Genomic DNA, 25,227 nt, shown 5'->3' on the forward strand with positions numbered 1-25,227 from the left:
CTGATCCTCTGATGAGGACTGGCTCATGGACCTTTGGTTTGCCTCTGAAGTTCCTTGGTCTTGCTGATGTTCACTAACACAATCATGCATACTATTTTCTCTCCCCAAGAATGCAACCTGAACTGCTAAGTTTTTAATTAGATTGCCATTGTAATGTTGTTCACAGATATATTCAACCACCAACATTTTCTTTAATCAGTAACTTAAAGATTATATAATTTAAAGAGAAATTAGTTGAATTTGTTACAAATCATTCATGGGAAATATAAATTTAAGACTGTGGAATAGGAACCCATGTCTGATTAAGAAGAAATCAATCACAATAAAAGTTATGACAAATTCTACCATGTGTTTTGTGAATTTAGCTGCATAAAAGTGCCGTATCTCAAATACTGGTGAAATATGAGTACATCGTCACAAAACAAGAAGGCTGAAGAAAGTAACTCAAAATTCTGGAAAGAGAAGGTCAGCAATATCTGTGGAAAGAGGAATTTAATTGACGTCTAGAGACAAGACAAAATTTGGAATTGCAGACAGTGAAGAAGGTTGTCAAAGGATACAGCAGGATATAGATCAGCTGCAGTTATGGGCAAAGAAATGGCAGACAAAGTTTAATCTAGACAAGTATGAGCTATTGTATTTTGGGAAGTCAAATATAAAGGGGAAATATGCAGTTAATGATAAGACTCTTAACAGCACTGATGTACACAAGGATCTTTGTGTCCAAGTCCATAACCCTCAAAAGTGGCAATGCAAATCGACATAGTAACTCGGATTAATTCTCTAGAGCATTGAAGGGTGAGGTGTGGACCTAAACGGTTTACAAAGAAAGAGTTTTTTCCCCTGGGGTAGAAATTGGAAGGCACAGTTAGCTTTAAGGTGAAGGATAAGTTTAAAGGAAAAGTACTCCCAAGTTTTTCCACATGGAAACTGGTAGCTGCAGCATCTCAGGGCCAAAGGTGATAATTAGGCAATTAAGATAGTGGCATTCAAGAGGCTTTTAGATAGGAGTTTGAATATACGAGGTATGGAGGAATATGAATCGTGCGGACAAAAGTGATTTGTTTAATTCTGTACAGACATTGTGGGCCGAAGGTGACTAATTCTGTGCATCGTGTTCTGCTTGATTTGTTGTGTTGTTCCAGGAATTTCTGTTTTTCTATCAAATATTCTATATTTGCAGTTTTTATTATAATTATTGGAGTTGAACTTGGGAACAACTCTTTAAGGTAACAATTTATTCATTATCCCTAATGATGCAGTTAAATCGATTTCCACGTTTTACTTGCCTCTCTTACCATTTAAAAAAAACAACTTTCTGTACGAAGTTTTTGGCACTGACGGGACATCGTTACCACAGCCAAATTTTATCTTTTAAGGAGAATCCTTATTGAATGACAGATCTCTTCAGTTTCAGGTCATGTCTGTTTTCTTGCTTTTGGACAATTCACCTGCCCCCCTCCTCCCCCCAGCTTCCTTAAGTATCTCTCTTCATATCATTGAGGAAGGGCAGCCTCTGACTTTTGTTGTTGAATAATTATTCAGTATGGGCGGGTTAGCACTGATCCACATGGCAGGAGCGACCTCAGGGCCCTGTTTGCCTGCACATTTTATGCTTGCTGAAAACGTGACGCTGTTCGTGGTTGGGTCAGACAGCGACGAGTTAAGAGAGAGGCACGGAATCGCTACTGTGGTTTGGAGTGTCGAGCGCTACCGGTATTGTCTACAGAAGAAGCTGTCGCTGTTCGGATTAGCAGATAGACACGATGTATCTCTGCAGGGTCGCTTTTTACAACCTGGCGCCCGCGGCGAAGATCTCATTCTCTTCGCGATTACTTCGGAACGCGTATAGGACTGGTGAGTGTTGCACAGATGGGCGCAGGTGCTGGGTCTCCACAAACCGTGGATTCGATTACTTTAGGAATGTTTGACAAAACTCCCAGAGAGAATTCATCTCTCGTATCTGAATCACATGCAAGAATCTGGTGACAAGAATAATTGCATAATAACTCAGCCGCTTTAGCCCAGAAGCTTCAGCGACTTGGGAAGCTACCCGTTGTTAAAGAATAAAAAGTTTATTTGTTTTGTGAGCAGCACGGACTTATTGACCCTGTCGCGTCAGTAATGTTATAATGAACTTTGTCCAATAAAAAAGAGGCCCCAAGGTCAATCACTCTAAAGCCTGATCTTTATTTAGTTCACGAGATGTACCTGTACTTAGGAGAAAATTTGAAAATATTCTGTACGGCTTTTATGACTAAGAAGATTCAAGTGTTTTTAAAGTAGGACTAGTTACGAAAGAGTTCAGCCTCAGGCTGATGATGTCCTTTGAAAGCAACGCATTAGTCCGCTTCATCTCAGCTGTAAAATCCACTCAGAGCGTTGATCCGAAGGGTGACAGCAATCATTTGATTATCTTTTAGCCTCAGATTTTCACATCTTCGCCAACCGAATGATTATTCCCGTATGTCTATTACTTGGGCCTTGTAAATGTTCAATTAGTGGTGAAATGGAGAGCAGTACCGTAAATAGAATGATTACGCTGTCATTCAATGGTGCCCACATTTACCCGCTCTGATTTCAAGAATTTGCTTGCCAAGAATTAAGTTATGTTCATAGCTCTAATTCAATCAAGTGCATTCTCCATAAGATCTTTCCTAAGAAGCTCCCTGTACGTAGTATTTGGAAATATAGGTCACAGTTGGCTCATTAGCACAGGGGCCAGAAATTTCCTCCTTATGTGGCTAAGAGAGGTGAAAGTGATGTGCGATTTCTCTTACGCTGTATGCCAATCGAATATAAATCGTGTAAACTCCCCCTCGATATTTCCCGTCGATGGTCTCTCCTCTTACATTATAGTCCCGCCCTCAGATTATATAACCTTGTCATGTGTTTCACATAGTTTCTTCAAATTAGCATTCGGTGGTTAAGCACAGCCTGGGAGGCAGCAGTTTCAATGGTGTTTTAACTGAAGGTATCAAAAAACAGCCTGAGCATAAATGTGCAAGTTTTCCTTCTTGCAGTTTCATCAGCGTTTGTGTCAGATGGTCATGTAGAAGAAGGAAGATGTTCATGAGGAAGAAACGTGGTGTACCTCCAGAACTTCCAGGAAGGAAGGCTGTTTAAAGGTGTTAAAGCACCTTTTGTCCATGTTCTAACTTGCATCTCTTTGTAAGACTGACAGGAAGTGTAGGGCTGACTGATGTCAGGAAATTAGAACATTTCAGGTCTAGTAAATACCCATGAGGAATGACAAAGGTTCCCATCAACAAATCTGCGTTTTAGGTTTGGATTTAAGATTTGATTGCAGCAGAACACCAACCAATCTTAGTTTGTGAAAATGCATAATGATGGAAGAACATTTACGAGGACCACACATTCTAATTTCCGATGTGTTAAATTATTCTGGTAAAGTTAACAATTTGCGGGAAGGATAACTAAAAGTGAAAAGATATGGTTCAACAGTTGGCTGGACAGTAAGAATTCTTTCCCTATAGCAGAAGTGTCAAACACCAGATGACATGTGTTCAGTATTGGTTGGGGGGAGGGGGTTGTGGGGTGGGAAGTTTGAAGGTGTCATGAGGAACAAGTATTTTTTTGCACACAGAATGTAAGGTGCCTGGAATGGTTACCGGGGATTTAGGGATAGAAGTGGAAGCGGGTATTTTGGTGGTGTTTCAAAGGATGTTAGACACTTGACTATGAAAGGAATGAAGGGATATAGATAATACAGAGGAAACAGGCATTTATTGTAAATTGGCATCAAGATTGGCACAACATAGTGTGCACATTACTTGTCCCATGCTGGACTGTTCTATGTTCTGGTTTAGTATGAAAAACAAACTAGTGTTTCCTCTGAGAGTATTGGTTGAGTCTTGTATTTGGTCAATGAAATATTGTAACCATGCTAATTTCTGATATTTATAAAAGGCACACAAGCATCTGGTCTGGAGTGAAATGAAAGAGGATTATAGAATAACTGCAGGACTCTATAAGACCCATCATGTCTGCACCACCTCACTGCCAGGGTAATTGACTCTCTTTGAAGCCATGCATTAAAACAAAATCATAGACTTACGATATGCAATTTATTTTGAAACACAGTATGGAAACTGCCTAGCAACATGCACAAAATGCTGGAGCAACTCAGCAGGCCAGGCAGCATCAATTAAAAAAAAAAGTACAGTAGACGTTTCGGGCCAAAACCCTTCGGCAGAACTGGAGAAAAGAAGATGAGAAGGTTTAAAAAGTGGGGGAGGGGAGAGAAACACAAGGTGATAGGTGAAACCAGGAGGGGGAGGATAAGTTTAGCTTACTTTTCTTGAAATTAATCTCTTTCTTTCCCTTCCAAAAATTTTAAAAACTCATAAGGCATACATAATAAATTTCTGTTTAATAACTGGCTCAAGCTAAAATGGGATTTAATTTTTCTAAAGGTAGATTTAATTTAAATAAAGTTTGTAAATTGATTTAATTAATGCTACTTACAACATGAAAAATTTATTGACAATATTGAAGCAGGGTGTTGTGGCAATATCAGAATTTTGTTTTACAAGAGAAACGAAACCTCTCATGGAGCCAACCATTGATGGGACACCATCAGTACAGATGCCAACACAGTTCCTCCAAGGCAGACCTTTTGTTTCTAGATATGAAGACAAAACATTACATATATCTTGGCCTTTGCTTCTTTTTGGCAGCTCTTTGCCACAGAAAAGGTTTTCTTGAATTTCACCATCATTTACAAATCTTACAGATGCTGCAAAATGAGATTTATTGGTGAAATCTGTTGACTCATCAACCTAAGATAGAGAAGCTGTTGTTTTTCAGTTTATCACAAAAACCTGTTCAGCATCATGTGACATGCCATCAATACTTGACTTATCATACTGTCTGAGAATGAAACCTTTTCAGTTTCTCAGAGTGCATCTTGTCCTAGCACTTCACCTACTACAATTTTACATGCTAGCATAATTAGGCTCTCACTGTGTGACTTTTTGTTTTCTGGGTAATAAGTTCTGCCATTAAATAACTTGCTTTGCTGAATCCTTTTACTGACCATGACTTTATTAACAAAAGCTTTACTCTGTTTGTTTTGAGATTCCAATGGCTGTTTAAAATAAACAACAACTATGGCTGTGATTTGTAGTTAAGGATCTTTTCAGTTTTGCTGGCGCCATTGCTGCATTTTGAAGTTGTTTGCCACAGACTAGGCAGAATGGAATAGGACAACTTAGATCACCAGTCTATGTAAAACCATTGATAAGTAGCTTTCATTGTAAAGATGGACATTTTTGTGCCTGTTGTTGCATAATAAGAATGGCATAACAAATAACTACATAAGAAAAGTACAAAAAATACAACAACTCCACAATACAATTTACTTCTAACCTACATGATCCATGTTTTGCACCATTTACAGCAATAACAAGCAGCAGGCCAACAGCTGACTCACGTCGCGTAAAAATTCTTTCTTTAGAATGAAAATTTCCCTCCAATTTTCTACTACACTGATAGAGTTTGTTTGCTCCCATAAGTCAATCAGTGGCATGTAAGGGGAAGTCAAAGCAGGTAATTCGGGAGGGAGAGGCTGATATCACAGCCCAATTTGGGCGAGTCCGTTCAGTACCCAGAAAACACACATCATGCTCCTCATCAGCCTACTGTCCTTCCCTCCATGTAATACAACACTCACCAATCATCAGCCACCTATCCTCACTCACCAATTATCAATGGCATGCCCTATCTTGCATCAAAAACTGAGAATAAATATGGTTCTACTGCACGCTGCCATACTGGGCTCAGATACCTCTAATGAGATTGCTAACAAGTCTGCTCAGTCACTGCCCACCACTGGTTAGCATCATTAGCATCGTGCAATGCACAAAGTTCAAAAAACGATGTTTACGTTTTTAATCACAATTTCTTGCGGAAGCCCTAGTTACCTCTAGCTGAACCCTAGGATTCCAGGGAACCCTGGTTGAGAAACCCTGTCCTATTCTATCGACCTTCTCATTATTTTATATATAGTACTGTGCAAAAGTCTTAGGCAACCTGGATTTTTTATATAAATTTTATTTTAGATGTTTCTTTTTTGTTTTCTGCATTAGTGTGTCAATAAGAAACAGCAAATGGTTGATTTCCAAACATTCTTTTTTGAAAAAAATAAATGTTACTGAAAAATTCTGTATTTCATTAAAGAAAGTAACATTAAGACCACTTTTCAAATAAAAACGTTGATTAGGTATATAGCCTAGTGCATGATTAATCAAAGATAACAAACAGTTGCTAATGATCAATGACATAATGTGTTGGATAAACTAAACTGATTAACTGAAACAGAAGCAAGAGTAGAAAGGATCAAACTGGGTGAAGAACATCCAAACTAAAAGGTAAAAGCTTGAGGGTTTGGCAAATGTGACAGATTAACCTTCAAATCATCAATTCTTACACCATGGCAAGAGTGAGCATAGCAACAAGACACAAGGTGGTCATCCTACATCAACAAGGTCTCTCCCAAGCAGAAAGTTCATAGCAGACAGGAGTTTCAAGATGTGCTGTCCAAGCTCTTCTGAAGAAGCTCAAAGAAAAAGACAAAGTTGAGGACCAGAAGCGCAGTGGTCGGCCATGGAAACTGAGTGCAGCAGAGAGAGACACATCAAACTGACATCCTTTTTAAATCAGAAGAACTCCAGCACTGCTATCTACTCTGAACTCACAGAAATCACTGGAACCCAAGTACACCCCTCTACAGTCCGGAGAAGTCTTGTCAGAGGTGGTCTTCATGGAAGAGTTGCTACCAAAAAGCTATTCCTCCAAAGTGGACAGAGCCAAGAGTCTCACCTGCACACAAAAACATAAGGACTTAGGTGCTGAACAATGGTAGCAAGTGCTTTGGACTGACAAGTCATAATTTAAAATTTTTTGCTCAAACAGGAAGCAATTTGTCCATAGAAAAACCGGAGAAAGCTGGATATGTGACAGCCAAGACCGTAAAGAGCTGTCTTCAGCGAAAAGAAGAACAAGGAGTCCTGCAACAGATGGTATGGCTTCCACAGTCCCCTGATCTCGACATCATTGAGGCTTTCTGGTGTTTACCTGGAGAGCCAGAAGCAAGCAGGACAGCCAGAGTCTGCAGATGAAGTGTGGCATGTTGTGCAAAATGCTTGGACAGCCTACAAGCTGATTTTCATATGAAACTGCACGATAATGTACCTAAGAAAATTGATGCATTTTTAAAGGCAAACAGTGGTTAAACCAAATATTATTTTGATCTGGTTTTTACTGTTTACTGCTCTTTATAGTAATCTTTCTGGTATTTAGAAACTTTTCATTATTTTTGAAAGCAACTTTGCTTTACAGATTTGTAAAAAAAAAATTTGCCAGAGTTTTGCACAGTACAGTACATGCCTACAACCTCTCTTGGCTTTTGTATTAAAATAAAATTGTCCAAGGCTCTTGAATCATCTTTGTGATTCTAATCGCTCATCCATCAAACTATTTTTGTAAATATTTTCTGGATCCTCTCTGATACCTTCACAGTCCTTTTACAAAGTATCAAATTTCCAGTTGAGGATGGACCAGTGTTTTATAAAGATTTGTCTTCACTTTCCTGATTTTATTCTTGATACCTCTAATGAGAAAGTCCTTAATTGTTCATGCCTATTAACCACTTTCTCATCCAGCCTTGCTGCATTCACACTGGAATAAAGAAATACAATAGAATTAATGAACAACTACACACAAAGACTGACAAAGAACCGATGTGCAAAACAAGACAAACTGTGCAAATACCAAACAAAGTAATATTGAATACATGATTTATAAAATCCTTGAAAGTGAATCCATGGGTTGTGGAATTAGTTATTCATGCTGGTTCAGGAGCGTAACGATTGAAGGGTAATAACTTTTCCTGAACCTAATGCTATTTCTCAAAAGGTATACTTTATATTGTTTCTCCGCATTCTTCCTTTCAAAGTGCTTTGCCTCACAATTCTCAGCATTAAACTTCATGTACCATGTGCCTGCTCATTCCACTAACCTGTTCACATCCTGATACAATTTATCACCACCCTCTCTGCAGTTCATACTCTGCCAAATTTTTGAGTCATCCAAAAATTTATGGATTGCTGTTTGCATTCCCAAGCCTAAGGTGATTAAAAAAAACAGTAGACCTAATATTGACCTCTAGGGATCATCACTCTTCACTTTCTGAAAAAGGATCTTTCACTATCACACTATATTGTACATTATTGAGCAAACTGTGTATCCATGCAATCAATATCAGTCTTGTGCCATGATCTTCAATTTTAATGATAATCTTGTTACAGGATACATATCTAATATATTCTGGAGGGCCATGTACACCTTGACAATCGCATCTTCAGCCATCTGGTCTTCATTACTTACTCACTTTAGGTGTAGCCAACTCAACTCTTTTAACATATCCTCTGCCTCATCTAACCTCTCTATGAATACTTCGGGATATTATAATTTCTTTTTCACCAGTGAAGACATATTCAAAACACTCACTTACATGGTGAAAGGTAGGAAATCTATTTAGTAAAGCTGAAAACATTGAGTCAGGCTGCATGTGTTGGCAAAATTCAAACCAAAGATAATCCCTGGAAGTTGGCCTTAATCCCCAATGCTCTAACTTCCTGCAAATGGAAGTGGCACACAGTTAGTGAAGCTGCAAGATTTATTGTCACCAAACATTTGGGCTCAAACAATTCATGCTTGTTTCTCAATCACACTTTATTTATTTGTGCACAAGGAGAACTGTTCTACCCCTGTCAAAGAACTTCTAAAACCTCTGCTCAGAACTGTCAATTTTTTACAGATATTGACCAACTGAAATTGTGCGTCCCTCCTAATCTCTTATACCTACACAGAATACCAATTATGATACATTCTTACAGGTATTAATAACCAGTAAAACTACATGCTATTCATCCTTTATTTACAAATGTACATTTAATCTGATTGAAGGCAGCCATTATACCGTAGTTTTAGTAAGAGTTATTGTGAAAAAGATGTGTGCTTTTCAATTGTTCATTACCTTTATTTTGTCTTGGACTGCTCATGTTGTTGGTGTTCTCTGCTGTACAAACAGGAGCTATATTTTGGAAGACCCTTCTCTGTACAGCTGCACAGTACTATAGCTATCTTAACTTGCGGTGCAGCAGGTTCCACACTTCCCTCCTTTTGTTCTGAAAAGGGCAACATGAGCCTTGGCTAAGGTTCAATGGCACAGGGTCCATGGAACTCCATTGTAACCCCATCAGTGGCAGATGCTTGTTGGATCACGATGGGAAGGGCCATTCTTTGAAACTCATTTTTGCAGTGGAGTATCCCAAAGCCTAGGTTGAAGAAGAGTGGTGGGACATTTTTCCAGCGCCCTGCGTTCTTCAGGAAGTTGCAGCAGTTGCTTAACCATGGCTGACACCCTCGTAGGTGAAGAATCGTCAGTAAACCTCCACCAGACTTCAGTGTATTCCGAGCAAATTCCTATAACAAGGCACAGACAGCTGAATATACCAAATCCGGTTCTTCACGTTCTGGTCATTTAACTATTCGCAGACTCTGGTACCAGTAGTTTCTTCAAGTTGTACTCCTTCAGAGACAGTACCAACATGCAGTCCAGCTTACAAAGGAGATTCCAACCCAATAGATTAGCCTGGAGGTGGAGGGGGATGGTTCTGTGCTATGATGAACTGATGATCTCTTTTGTGCCCAAGAAGCTGGTATGTGACCTTCCGAGAGGCAGGTAACAAGACTGGTTGTCCTGACAGTTCCACAGTATTTACTGACACATTGCTCAATGGTGCTAGTGACCAATCAGAAGCACAAATCGTGGGGTAAGTGGCTCTGCTTTAGATTTAGAAATCAAGCTGTTACATGGCTCAGTAAGCTCCAAGACAGTCAGAATTTTGGCATGGCACCTCTGTTGTGGTGGCTGGGGGCACTAATCGAATGGCTTTTTTAAGGTGAACTGTGTTTCCTGGGGTGGTGGTGGAAGCGGAGAATGATAATTGCTGAAGTTACCTTGGCACCGATGGCACTCTTGAGCTCGGTGGCCAGGTGGTCTGCAAATAAAACAGACTGCTCGGTGACCTCCCTGCCCTGACACCAGACTCGTCCACGTGCTAATGCAGTACTTTGTCTGGATGCAGATCTCTGCCTTTGACAATCCTTGCCTTTCTATCCCGCTCAAATAGCAATAAACATCTTCATTTTAGGTTGCAACCCATTTACAAAAACATTTATCATAATTGGTGTCCCTGCCTCTGCAATCAATCCTAGAATGATTTTGAAGTATGGTCTGCCCATGTTCCACATTAATGTCTTCAACTGCCCTTTGCACAGTACAGGGCATTTTATCTGAATCTATAGTGCAAAGGAAACATTCCCTCAAAACATTTGTTTGGTAAGTCCAGAGTGTATAGATTATTAGTTATTAATTTGAGATAAATCTATTATAAATTAAAACAATCATTTGGGAATATTTTATTAAAGATTTGTGGGCAGGGTTTAAGGTGAAGATATAGGGGTAAACCATTGGGACATTCCTGCCTGTTCTGTTCAATAGATCATGGCTGATTTTTTGCTTTTACCTGGAGTCGCTTTCCTGTCCTGATCTTTAATAATATCTGGACTGATCTGCAATGTACATTATGAGAGTTACCATTTTTCATATCTGCCGTATCTTTATGAAACAGAATAATATTACTACAAAGTGAAAATCACAGCAAAATTTTCTTAACCATGTACATTCCTTTGAGACAGTATGACCAGACTGTGCACACAGCAGGTGTTCTCCACCCCTTCAAGCACTCAGAAGAGCGATGATTGCCTGCGGGCTTCCCTTACCGCCTCCAGCCATCTCCTGCATACCCCACTCTCTTCCAACCCTTGCCTCTAGCAACAACTGTGCTAACTCATACACTTCTCCATCAGAAGACTGACCATTCATTCTACTGCTTCCCTCACTAATGTTGGCTTCTTGAGCCTTATATCTACAGTGTTCACACTTGCTGTTGTGCTGAAAAAGTAAGATTTTCTAGTTTTTCTCCACTTGGTTCATTTCTGAACACTTCCTGTCATAAGAACATAAGAAATAAGAGCAGGAATAGGCTACCCAGCCCATCGAGCCCGCTCCACCATTCAATAAGACCATGACTGATCTGACTATGGACTCATCTCCACCTACCTCCCTTTTCCCCATAACCTTAATTCCCCTGCTGTGCAAAACTCTATCCAACCCTGTCTTAAATATACTTACTGAGGTAGCCTCCACTGCTTCATTGGGCAGAGAATTCCACAGATTCACCACCCTCTGGGAAAAGCAGTTCCTCCTCATCTCCGTCCTAAATTTACTTCCCCAAATTTTGAGGCTATGTCTCCTAGTCCTAGTCTCACCTACCAGTGGAAACAACTTTCTGCCTGTATCTTATCTGTCCCTTTCATAATTTTATATGTTTCTATAAGATCTCGTCTCATTCTTCTGAATCCCAGCGAGTGCAGTTCCAGGTGACTCAAACTCTCCTCATAGTCTAACCCCCTCATCTCTGGAATTAAATTGGTGAACCTCTTCTGTACTGCCTCCAAATCCAGTATATGCTGTCCATGAAATCCAATCACTTGCTCCTTCAACCCTGTTCCTATTTAAATTGTTGACTCTGTACTTCCTTTCTGGCCTCCCAAGTTAATGGTTCTTCCTCCTCAGGATCTCTCTTCCTCTACTGTCATCACCCCTTTCCTCATAAACTAGCCTTCAGCATGACCATCTCCCCCTTCCACTCCAATATCTTTGAATCTGCTGTAGCTTCCTGCACTTGTGGCCACCATGAAGATTAAAGACTTGTGGAAATTTACAGTGAAATGCGTCGTTTAATCAAATCAAATCAGGGAGGACTGTGCTCGGGGCAGCTCGTGAGTTGTCACGCTTCTACTGCCAACATTGCACGCTTACAACTCACTAATCCTAAACATACATTTTTGGAATGTGGGAGGAAACCAGAGCACCCGGAGGAAACCCATATGGTGGCTGGAAACACCTTACAGACATCGACGGGAATCCGAACCTGATGGTCCGGGCTGTACTGCAAAGCGTTATGCTGACCACAGTGCCGCTTTATGAACTAAATGCTGCGTTCTGCCACTCAGCTGCCTGACACAGCTTTGGCAGCCAAACTGCTCTGTTCAATCTTTTCGCATGACTTGAAACCACAACTCTGTTCAGTTTGAGATTAACACATCAATTTAACGTCCTTCAGGACAGGGAGTCCTTCTCAGTAAAGACACCGTCAAGTTTACGTGGCCCTGTACTCGAAGTCTGATCCAAGTGCCCCACCTTCATCCCATGGAGCTTCCTCACCACTAACCACTGCTAAACAAAGGGAATGCTATGTCAGCACTGGAACCTGTGGCTGCCCCCAGCACACTCTCAGATGTGTTGGTTATTAACGCAAACAATGCATTTCACTATATGTCCCGCTACTCATGCGATAAATAAACTTTAATCTTGCCTTTTTGTGTCAAGTGTTCACACCTGATCTGTCCCATTGATAACTAAATAACAGGCACCCTTGGAGTTCCGTTTATTCTTTTTTACAATGATGTGGCTTCACGTTCTGGCTGGAAGACAAAATCCAGTTTACCAAATGGTTTTTTATCCATCCACACAGATGATTTCATTACAACAGCAAAAGAGAAAACAGTAACAGAACACAGAATAATGTGTTACGTTTGTAGAGGAAATGTAGTACAGGTGGACTAAATGACGAAATATTCTGTAATGTTGAATCCATCTTATTGTACATGGGAACAATTCAATAGGCTTATAACAGCAGGATAGAATCTGGCCTTGAGCCTAGTACGAAGTGCTTTCAGGCTTTTTCATCTTCTGCCTGATGGGAGGGACGAGGAGAGAGAATGTCAAGAGGGGTTAGACCAGGCATGGGCAAACTACGGCCCGGGGGCCATATGAGGCCCGTTAAGCTTTTTAATCCGGCCCGCAGAACTTGATGAAATTATATTAATATACCTTGTTAACGTTTTTTCCCCGCAATTCTGGCGTTTTCCCAATAGATGACGCACTCTATATACATTGACCTTTGTTGAGGTGCAGCGTATTACTCCACATTTGCGCTTTACTCTTTGTTCGGCTCGACCTATTTGTGTGAACAGGCGTTCAGTGTCATGAGCATCAACAAAGCCAGCCACAGATCCAAGATAACTGACCAACACCTCAGATCCATCCTGATCGCCACAACAAAACTAAATCCAGACTTTGATGCGCTGGCTAAAAAGGGAGACCAACAACACTGTTCCCACTGAAATTAAAAATAAGTTTCTTCGTTGTGTTATGTAAAAATGCCTTTCAAAATATTTTTTTCAATAAGCCTTACATGTTACATGTCATTTCTGTTAAGTGATGGACATGAGTAGTGCGCAGGTGCACGTACGTTCTCAAAATAAAAAATGCACTCCAGATAAAATAACGCGCTCCGCATACTGGCGTGCTGTCACTGTTCTGTCCTTGTGCTGGTCGTTGTTGAGTTTTGGCACAGGGGACAATTGAATAAGAAGGAGCAGGACAAGTAGACCTGCATCTCCTACCGCTTTTGAAATAAAGACAGTCAGGAGAAGAGTGATGATGATAATATCTTGAAGGATAACAGAATTTTCAGTGCTTTAAAATAATAACTGTTACTATTTTAAAAAGCTGTATTTTATTCATTTAATTTTCAGTGTTTTAAAAGTCATTTCAATAAATAGCTAAATACCATGGGACTTCAAAGACAGAAATTTTGTTGTAATGCATTTGTTCATTTTCAATTGAAATTAAAGCACATGTTTTCTACATATCCCATGATATTTTATTTTCTCTTATGAGGTGTATTACTAAAACACTCCATCCATCTGCTCCTGGTCCTGCCCCCCTGTCAAATTTTAGAACCCTTTGTGGCCCACAAGTCAAAAAGTTTGCCCACCCCTGGGTTAGACTCTTTCTGATGATGTTAGCTGCTTTTCCAGGGCAGTGAGAGATGTAGAAGAGTCCATGGGAAGTTGAGGATGGTTTTTGAGATGTGTTGAGCAGCGTCCACAACTCTCTACAGTTTGTTCTGGTCTCAGGCAAAACATGGCGTATTCCAAGCCGTGGCAAAGAATGCTTTCTGTGCTGCATCTATATAAATTAATGAGGGTCGATGAGGAATTGCTAACTTCCTTTCCAACCATGTCATCCCATTGGTGTTCAATGCTGTGATTAGATTACACTTGAGCTCTGTATGATTCTTTGCTCTCTTATATCACCACTTTGCTTTGCTTCGCAGGGATCCGCCAAATGTCTTCCGGTGGTCATTCAGGTTCCTCAGGCGAGAACGTGTTTTATGCTCTGATGGTCGGTGGAGTGTTTGCAGGCGCGGGCCTTTATGTAAGATCCAGTTCAATTAACATATCAATTTCAGGCCCTGTTCCTTTACCTCGCATAATATACTGTCCCTCCCCTTCAAGCTTATGTCTGACACTTCACTCACACCAAACTCAGTGCGGTTACTGAACAGCAGTGAACTGCCCCCATGAGGAAAACTGAGTCAAATTTTAATACTCATCATGATTTAATTACTAGGACTTCCTCCTCTGACTGGGAAGGTTATGGATTATGGGTTCAGAGGTAAGCACAAGGTCTAGGCTGATACTCCAGAGGGGCATTGGGTGAGGGTATTTTTATTGTCTTTCGGATTAGCTTTTGGCCTCTCAACTGGGTGTGAAATATCACATGGCAGTATTTAAAAATAAATAAAGAGATTATCTCTGATGTCCTGGGCCAGTATTTGTCTATTACAAGCTTATTAATAAAATCAATAATGAGGTAATTGTGCATTTCTCTTCGTAGGAATTTTTGGTCCATATGTTTGTGAACAATAAATTTCAACTTCATTGGCTTAAAATGGCGAAAGGTTCAGTACTTTAGAAATGCAAATCTCCCTGCTTCCCCTCTTTTAAATTTGGAAATGGCAGACTTAAGGTACCCTTTTCTCAAGCAGCACTGGAAAAGATCCACCTGCTGATTGACTTCTGACCTGCCAGGCAGAGGATGTACCGGAATGAAAAGACACACCGGACAGAAATCAGTGATTCTCACTTGTATGCAGAAATTGCATAAAAATCAGTTGGCTGCAGCTTCTTTTAGAATTAGTAACTAATGTTGGATGGTGTTTCCCCAGGCATACAAAGTTCTCCAAGAGGACAAAGTCAGGTACAACGACAGAATTGCAGAGCTAATGGAGCGTCCAAAGAGCATCCAGAGTGAGTCCGAAGAGATGCCTCAGGATCTTCAACCCAAGAGTAAGTTTTACTTTTATGCATAAGTTTCAGGCATCTCAGATCCTGATCTACTTGTTGTGCCAGGCTCAGCTAGAATGTTTGTCAGTGCTTGCCGGAATATAAATAAGCATTTAGAAAATTAAACCTTTAGCGGGGATTAAATAGTTGTGACTGATGTAGAAATAGACACTGCTGGCAACAATCTGGAATATAAGTGCTTTTTACAAATGAAAGTTAGAGGGTTATAAATGAAACTTGGCCCGAAATCCCCGGGAATTGCTCTTGGCTTTAGGCACGCCGTGATTGAATTTATAAAGATCACTGCTCACACTGGGTCTACTATGACTAGAGAGAGTGAAGCAATGTTGAGAGGTGGTGGTGAGTTTGAGTTCAGTTTTATAGGCACGTACGGAATCGGATGTGTTTTCGGATGATTTCATGAAGGTCTAAGAACTAAGGATATGTCCTAGGGAAATTTGGAGACATTGCTATAGGTAATTATGGAATCAATCCCAGACTGGTGAACAATGGAGGAGAGATGCAGGAGGATGTTGTTGTGATCTCCTATGGGCAAACCCACAGACACGACAAAAAAGATGAGGAGAATCAGTTTATCATGGTCACTGGCATCATATCAGGCAGTGTTTTTTTGCTCATGGACTTCCCAATTACCATTTTCATTGTGCCAAATATGATCCAGTTTCCTTTGAGAATTAGGGGGAGCTGAAGGGTATAGCAACCCTCCAAGTTACTTGAACACATAGTAAACACAAAGTACACTGCAGATGCTGTGGTCAAATCAAAACATACAAAAGAGCTGGATGAACTCAGCAGTTCAGGCAGCATCCGTTGAAAGAAGCAGTCAACGTTTTGGGTAAAAACCCTTCATCAGGACAAAGGGTTTTGACCCGAAACATTGACTGCTTCTTTCAACGGATACTTGAACACATATTTAGCTTTAATCCCACAAAGAGGCCTATGGAAACAAAGCAAAGAATGAAACACATAATGCCATAAACATAAATCAGAAAAGATAATTGGGGAAAGATAGCCAAGCAAATACTTATGTTATTTATCAATTCAACTTTTTATAAATAACAGGAAGAGAGTATGAATATTATGAATCAAGTTGAGAAATAAACTTGGTCAGATTGCTCTTCAGGAAAAGTGTAAAATAAGCAGCAGTGAATACACATCATCCGATTTTCTTTCAAGAATTAAAGTATAATTAAAAATACTTCTGCCATTTTTGTTGCTTACCGCTGTTGCAAAACAACTAATTTCACATCACCTAAGTCAGTGATAATGATATTGATTTTGATTCTGTAAAGCTCTGATGATTTCTACAAGCTATGAAACTCAAAATAGCTCCTGCTATTTCTCCTTTCGATAACTCAGGAATTATAACTATGGAACAACATCATCAATTTAACACGACTATTCCTCTCAGTGTGTTTAAGCACAAATCCTCAAGGCAACGGCAGTATCCGTCAACTCCAGGAAGCAATATCATTTAAATAAGATGTGGTATAAGCTCATTCAGCAAATGTTTTATAATTATAATAGGGTGGATAACACAGCTAATGGAGAGAAAGTCATTAAAATTTCATAGGTCGTAGCCTCTATCCATCCTTAGAGTGAAAAGTAGTACAAATGTACAATTTTATTTATTTAATATAGCTGTGTTAAAGTAATTGTGCTGATAAGTAAGTTTTTTTATTAGAACAGGAATGCTTGAGCATAAGAAAAGATATGGTGCCAACGGAGCAGACAAGAAGAATGGTTGCAGAATTTTAAAGGAAGCTCAACATGAAGTTAAACTGACACTAGACTGTAGGACAAGAAAGCAGTGGTCTTGTCTCCAGCTGAGGAGGGAGCATTTCTTGCATTTTACTTTGTTTTATTGTTGGTAGCATGGGAGTTCGGTGAGGTCCAATGGGGTAAAATATGCTCACAGTGAAATGGGATGGTCTTCTAATTTTGCCCCAGCAGGGGTGAAGTAAAGAGCTGGAAAGTTGATGTCACTAATTTTAAATAGAATGAAACACATTTTAGATATGCTAAAGCTGCAAAGGATTCCACTCCCTTTGTATCTAGATGCTGTTTTCTTTTTGTCAGTGCTTGGCATCCAAATGGTGGTCACGATTCAGGTATTTCACTGAAGTTAGCTGTGGCATTTATACAGTATTTTGGATTTTCCTGAAAGATGACCTTTGAGCAGAACTGCCTTTCTCATATTTTCAGTTTTATGATGTCATGAAAGGAACCTTCCATGGCTATTGTAAATTACAAAGCAGGAACTGGTAGTAGGAAATTAAATCCATGAATACAATATAGACTATATGACAATTAGATGATAAAACCATAAGATATAGGAGGAGAATTAGGCCATTTGGTCTCCTCTGTTCTTTCATCGTGGCTGATCCAGTTTTCCTCTCAGTTGCAATCTCCTACCTTCTCTCCATACCCCTTCATGCGCTGACCAATCAACGAACAATCAGCCTCTGACTTGGCCTCCACAGCTGCCTGGGGCAACGAATTCCACAGATTCACCACTCTCTGGCTGAAGAAATTCCTCCTCATCTCCGTTCTAAAAGGATGCCCCTCTATTCTGAGGCTGTGTCTTCTGATCTTAGACTCTCCCACCACAGGAAACATCTCTTGATGTCCACTCTATCAAGGCCTTTCACCATTCGATAGGTTTCAATGAGGTCATCCCTCATTCTTCTGAATTCCAGTAAATACAGGCCCAAAGCCATCAAATGTTCTTTGTATGATGAGCCGTTCTGAACTGGAATAATTTTCTCCAGTGTCTGCACATCCTTATTAAGATAAGGGACCCAAAACTGCTCACAATACTCAAAGTGAAGCCTTACAGGTACTTTATAAAATCTCAGTGTTGTATCCTTGTTTTTATATTCTAGTCCTCTTGAAATGAATGCTAACATCACATTTGCGTTCCTCATCACAGACTCGACCTGAAAATTAGCCTTTAGGGAATCCTGCACAAGGATTCCCAAGTCCCTCTGTGCCTCAATTTTTTTACTACTTTCTCTCCATTTAGAAAATAATCAACCCTTTCATTTCTTCTACTAAAGTGCATGACCATACACTTCCCAACACTATATTCCATTTGCCATTTCTTCGCCCATTCTCCTAATCTGTCTAGGTCTTTCTGTAGCTTCTCTACTTCCTCAAAACGACCTACTCCTTCAGCTATCTTCGTATTATCTGCAAACTGCAACAAAGCCATCAATTCCATCATCCAAATCATTGACGTATAATATAAAAAGAATCAGTCCCAGCACAGACCTCCGTGGAACACCTCTACTCACCAGCAGTCAACCAGAAAAGGCTCCCTCTAATCCCACTCTTTTCGTCCTGCCAGTCAACGATTGCCTTATCCATGTTAGAGTCTTCCCTGTAATACCACGGTTGCATAGCTTGGTAAGCAGCCTCATGTAGTGCCTTGTTGAAGGCCTTCTGAAAATCCAAGCACACAACATCAACTGATTTTCCTTTGTCTATCTTTCTTGTTAATTCTTCGAAGAATACCAACAGATTAGTCAGGCAGGATTTTCACTTGAGGAAACCATGCTGACCATGGCCTATTTTATCGTGTGCCTCCAAATAGCCCAAAACGACATCCTTAACAATTGACTCCAACATTTTCCCTGCAGTCAGATTAACTGGTTTATAATTTCCTTTCTTCTGCCTCTCTCTCTTCCTGAGAGTGGAGTGCCATTTGCAATTTTCCAGTCTTCTGGAACCATTCCAGAATCCAGAGATTTTTGAAAGACCATTACTAATGCCTCCCAATGTCTGTTCCAGGTGAGTTATCTACCTTCAGACCTTTCAGTTTCCCAAGAACCTTCTCCCTAGCAATCTCCCTAGACATCTGGAACTTCCACCACATTGCTAGTGTTTTCCATAGTGAAGAATAATGCAAAATGCTTATTCAACTCATCTAATATTTCTTTGTCCCCCATCACTACCTCTCCAGCATCGTTTTCCAGTGGTCTGATATCCACCCCCTTTTACACTTTATGTAACTTTAAGAAACTTCTGGTATTCTCTTTAATATTATTGGCTAGTTTACTTTTCTATTCCATCATTACCTTCTTAGACACTTTTATAAGTGGCTTTCTGTTGGTATTTGAAAACTTCCCACTATTTTTTGCTTCATTATATGGCCTCTCATGGGCTTTTACGTTGACTTTGAATATCTCAGTTGTGTCATCTTGCCTTTAGAATACTTCTCCCTCTTTGGGAAGTATATATCTTGTGCCTTCAGAAATGCTTCCTGAAATTCCAGCCATTGCTGCTCTGCCGTCATTCCTGCCAGCGTTCACTCCCAATCAATTCTGGCCAACTCCTCTCTCATGTCTCTAATTCCCTTTACTCCACTGTAACACTGATACATCTGACTTTAGCTTCTCCATCTCAAAATTCAGGATGAGTTCAATCATGTTATGATCACTTGCCTCTCAGGGTTCTTTTAACTTAAGCTCTCTTATTAATTACAGTTTGTTGCACAACCCCCATTCAGAATAGCTGACCTCCTTATGGGCTCAATCACGAAGTACTCTTAAAACAAGCCATCTTGTAGGCACTGTAAAAATTCCCCCTCTTGGAATCTAGCATAAACCTGATTTTCCCAGTCTACCTGTATATTGAAATCCCCCATGACTATTATAACACTGCCCTTTTGGCATGCATTTTCTCTCTCCCATTGTAATTAGTAGACCACATCTTTGCTAATGTTTGGGGTGTATGTAAATAAATCCCATTAGTGTATTTTCAGCCTTCCAGTTCCTTAGCTCTATCCACAATGATTCAACACCTTCTGATCCTCTATCACCTTTCTCTAATGATTTGACTTCATTTTTTACTAACAGAGCAAAGCCACTTTCTCCACCTTCCTGCCTGTCCTTTCGATACCTGCATATCCTTTGACATTAAGCTCCCAGCTACAATCTTCTTTCAGCCATTAGTTTCACAGTGTGATTCTGTGCAGAACAAACTAGTCTCCTCAAACTAAAGTTCCTTGATTAGTTTTTACAATAGAATCCCACTTCTTTGGGCTATCACTTTTCTGTAATTCCATATTTTCATACAAAATGGAGTTCTGAGTTATCGTGGACACCTGTAAGTCTGCATTTCTAGAACTTTGCTTTCTCTGCTGTTGGTTTTAATTTTCTGTGACTTCTTCCCTCCCTTCCAGTTCCTAATTTACAGCTTTTTCTTGGATGCTGGTTGTATCCTGTATTGTGAATACCTCTACAAAAAGAAATCTTTAATTCATCTATCCCAAATTATGGACCACATCATACTAATTAAAATCTGTTTTTGAAGGCTCCTTATTTCTCACTTTGTATCTTTGGAGACTTGATTGTCATATTGTTTGTCCCAAAATTTTCACTAATTTGTTTCCTTTCTGTTACTTGAGATAATTGTAAATTTTAGCACAACAATGCTTCATCATGGAATTTATTTGATTGTGACTCGACAGAATTAAAATTCTTACTTTAACTTCTTCTGCTTATTTCCCAGTCTTTTCCCTTCCTCTCCTGAAGATGTTGACTCATGTGAAGATGCAGGTGTTCAGGCTGTTATTCACATTTAAAAAAAATTCCAGCCAATGGTTCTCATGAGTGTGGGAGTGCAAATGTCAGCATTGCAGGAAGCAGCAGGCCTGTTTCAGATCCTGCCTGTGGCCAGGATCTGCACCAAAGAGGTTTCAGGGCAGGAGCTGTGCTAATGTTTTCTCTTCATTAGTTCAGAGATCCAAAGATCAATTGAGACACTCCTGTTGCTGCTCACATGAGCAAACTTTCACAGAGTTCGAATCCTCCTTGGGACATACAACTTTTGAGTTCTGTAGTGACTGATGTTTTTACTTACAAGGTCAAGAGAAGGAACTTGACAGCACTTTCTGTCTTTAACAAAATGATCCTGATGCTATTTGTGTTTTAACAAATTCTTTATTCTTTGTTTCTCCTACCTACAGGTACAGAGAAAGTTGGTGAGTACCCAATAATCAATTGACCTTAATATGTAATTTATAGTGAATTGCCTGGAGTAACTATAGATAGCATTCTTAAATATTCGCAGAAATGCCTACTTAAAACCATGCATGATTGAAGATGCCAACACGGCTAGTTGTTAAGGCATGATTAGTTTAAGGTTTGCTTATTAATATGCAGTTAAATGCATCTGGGTCTATATTGCACAATCTCTGGCTTATGTAGTATGTTGGAAGTTTTAGTTTGGGATGTGCTGAAAACATAAATGCTGTAGGTAACACTAACAAAATTAGCATACACATTGAGGTTTTTAAAGAAGTAGTATAATGTACTTTGCACAAGAAACATTTTTGTGAATGCATATCAAAACCGTAAGACACATTTCACTTAACCACAGGTTAAATAAAACTGATATGCGTCAATGGCATCAATTCCAACATTCTTGGGATAAACATTATTTATAAAATTTGTTTCTGTGATTTGGAATGTTAGTCCTCACAATCTTTCTTTGGTCCCAAAAACCGGATATTCCCAGTGGATGTCAATGGAACAAGACTTCCTTTCTACCATCCAGAGAAAGTCCATGCAAAACCCTGTCCCCATCTCACAGAAAACTTGGGATTCCCATATACATAAGTTCCTTAGCAACCTACTCCTTTACTTCTTACTTAACTCCCAAAGGCAGACAAAAGATTATGGATATTTTTAGGTAAAAATGTTTTAAAAACCAAGTTATAAAAAATGGCATACACTTGAGATTATGAGTATACTGTAACACCAACATAAATGTGCATATACATACAAAATTTGATATAAGCATGCTTGATAAATTCTGAACTCAAGAGCTCCATTATTAATTGGGGAAGTGGGGTGTCCAACATTTTTACCTATGGTGATATAATAATAACCTTTCAGACATTGAGAAGTAATATTTTAAATCTAATGAAATAACAATGGTAAGTTTTGAAAGTGTACTTAAAAATTGGATCAAATTGTCCCTTAATATTTGAAAGAAAAAAATAGCAGTAAAGATCTTCCATTTTCACTCTGGGTGGCACAGTAGTGTAGTGGTTAGTGTAATGCTATTACTGTGTTAGTGACCCGGATTCAATTCTGCTGTCTGTAAGGAGATTGTTTGTTCTCTCCATGACCGTGAGGGTTTCCTCTGGACATTCCAGTTTCCTCAGTTTTCTTCCACATTCCAAAGACATACGAGTTAGTAGGTTAATTGATCACACATGAGTAATTGGACAGTACAGGCTCATTGGGTAGGAAGGGCCTGTCTCTATGTAAATTCTTTTTGAGTTGGAAAACTTCATTTTTGCTACTTTTATTCTTCCCAGTTTCTAAGTACAGGTGTTCCCCCCCCACTTTACAAAGGTAGAGTGTTCCTATGAAACCTTTCTTAAGCTGAAATGGCATAAAGTGAAGAACCATTAATTTATATGGGAAAAATTTTCTTGAAAGCAAAAATCCTCTTTGTAATGCGAAAACAGGTTACAAATGTAGGTCTTTTGTAAAAGCAAAGCTGCGTAAAGTGAACATTTGTAAAGCGGGGGACACCTGCTATGATAAGCGGTTAGTTCAGTGACAGGTACATGTATAGGAAAGGCTTAGAGGGATCTGGGTCAAATACAAGCAAATTGGGCCAGTTTAGATAGGCAGCTTGGTTGGTTGGCATGGACAATTTGTGCTTAAGGATTTGTTTCCATGCAGTATGACTTGACAACGGGAAGCGAATGGAAGATTATCAACCATGTACAGGCGGGTGTGCAGGTTAAATTGGCGTCATGGTAACAATGCGTATTGCAGGCCAAAGGGCTGGCCCCTGTTCTGCACTGTACTATGTTACTAAAGGGTTAAGATCATGGGTTAATTTTGAGAATATAGCTTTCTTGTTTTCTTCTTTTTGTCTATGCAGGCAACTTGCTTGTTACAGGGGATGGTGTTGTGTTTCTAGAAAAAACGTTCTTAATGGTATCATGATTTTCTGTAAAGTGAAACCACATCATCTGAGACTGTATCAAAAAACACAAGATGAAAAATATAAATTATGTGTTTACTTATTTACTTTTTTATTTGGACTTCCTCTTCAGCACTTATTAAATGTTGTTCTTTATTGTACACTTTACAGAATAAAATGCCAAGAATACAACAGTCTAAATGTGGATGTATAGTTGGACACCAGGGGTAGATCTCTTGTATTTTTCTCATTCCTATGGAAATTCATTTGAACTGAATGACTGCTTACTTATTTGCCAACATTGCTTTAAGACATTTTAATTTATGTAAGATATAGAGCATCAAAATGAAAGTACCTCATTAAAGTGCATTTTTTATAAATAATGCATTTATTCACTTAGTTTATTTTAAAGCTGAGCATATTTTCCATATCTGTCTTTATGTTTATCATCCTGCATTGTACTCTAATTCAGTAATCCCTTTCAAGCCAACTGATAAACCATCATGCATTGTTACTTATTTCCTCACTGATGTTAAATTTGTATAAAATGCAGGCACATTAACATTTCCCCTAACTATAACATTCTTCATGTAACTTACAAGAACACTTCATAAAGAGGGGAATTACTGTATGTCAGTGCTGTTGCCTGCCCTTTCCTTTGATTAAGGCTAATGACTGTCAATTGCAAATTTTAAGAACAAAACTGCTTGCCTTTTGCATGCTGCACAGACGTATAAATAATCTATTTTCTGTGCTTTTGGTTTTGAATGGACATATCACTCTGCTGTCATCATGGGTTAGCTTAACGGGCTTCATTGCTTGGAGGTTTAGCAAGTGATGCAGTGCTGTTTGCTTTGGCGATTTCTTCTGTGGCATTCCTCAACATATTCAACAACTGTTCCTCCAATTGCTCATTATAACCAAAATACCTTTTCTCTCCAATTTTCTCCTTGCTTATCACTTCCCAGTGTTGAATCATGTTAGGGTATGGCCCTGTTCACACTTGCTTTTTTCCCTGGCTTAGCATATCAATATGGCCATTCTACTGTGAGACAGTGGTGGCATCTGTTAGTCTTTCGAGACCATGGATCTGCACCTGGAATGGTTTCCAGGGTGCAGGCCTGGGCAAAGTTGTATGGAAGACCAGCAGTTGCCCATGCAGCAAGTTTCCCCTCTCCACGACACCGATGTTGTCCAAGGGAAGGGCAAGGGCCAATACAGCTTGGCACCAGTGTCATTGCAGGAGTTGCCAGAATGAGGTTGAAGGCAACGTCAGACTGCCTTAGGGACTCCAGCTTCGGATTTGCCCTCAGGGTTTACTCCCAAAGCCTTTCCCATGAGAGGGTATGGCCGCAAGGCAGCGGAGGTTTGAAATCAGAGTTTTCCCTCTCTTAGATGGACTGCCTTCCCAGGCTGACAAGCTTCATCTATGTGAAGCACTGGTTTTAAGGCGCCAGGACCCGTCTTTGCCCCTTCTCCTGTCAGTAGAAACAGTTCCACAGGGCTTAAGAGGCTAAGCCACACGAGAAGGCCAGGAGCTGGACTTGGTTGTCAGAGGCTATTTGAGTCGCATGCCATGAGGAGAACTTTTAGGTAGTGGGAGCTTGTCCCCACTACCACTCCTCGGCTTGACAACCTTGGAAAAGCTTTATATATGATCTGTTATTAAACCACCCAAACCTTAGATTCTAAATTGACATCCAAGATAAAGCAGGAACTGGACTCAGTACCAAAATGAATAAGCTGTTGTTCTGATCCCAGTTTATACCTGGTAAATTGTGTTGGGACTCAAACTGACATGTGCGCTTCAGTTGAGACAGCGCACAGATATTTTAATGGACAGCTAACTATTGCAGGCATCATTGCTAACTATAACTCTGGGCCAACTGATGCGTACAGGTCAGT

The 25,227-nt window shown here is 39.7% G+C and overlaps 1 protein-coding gene across 1 annotated transcript; it reads left to right on the forward strand.

The window, feature by feature from the left end:
* Nucleotides 1–1,580: 1,580 nt before the first annotated feature.
* Nucleotides 1,581–25,006, forward strand: mgarpa (mitochondria localized glutamic acid rich protein a). Its single transcript, XM_059963387.1, has 4 exons — nucleotides 1,581–1,857; nucleotides 14,340–14,440; nucleotides 15,234–15,354; nucleotides 21,344–25,006. The coding sequence occupies exons 1-4, from the start codon at nucleotides 1,767–1,769 to the stop codon at nucleotides 21,379–21,381; spliced, it is 351 nt and encodes a 116-aa protein (XP_059819370.1). The 5' UTR covers nucleotides 1,581–1,766; the 3' UTR covers nucleotides 21,382–25,006.
* The last annotated feature ends 221 nt before the right edge of the window (nucleotides 25,007–25,227 follow it).

The sequence above is a fragment of the Hypanus sabinus genome, chromosome 3 (assembly GCF_030144855.1).
Source record: "Hypanus sabinus isolate sHypSab1 chromosome 3, sHypSab1.hap1, whole genome shotgun sequence".
In the NCBI taxonomy this organism is placed as follows: Eukaryota; Metazoa; Chordata; class Chondrichthyes; order Myliobatiformes; family Dasyatidae; genus Hypanus; species Hypanus sabinus.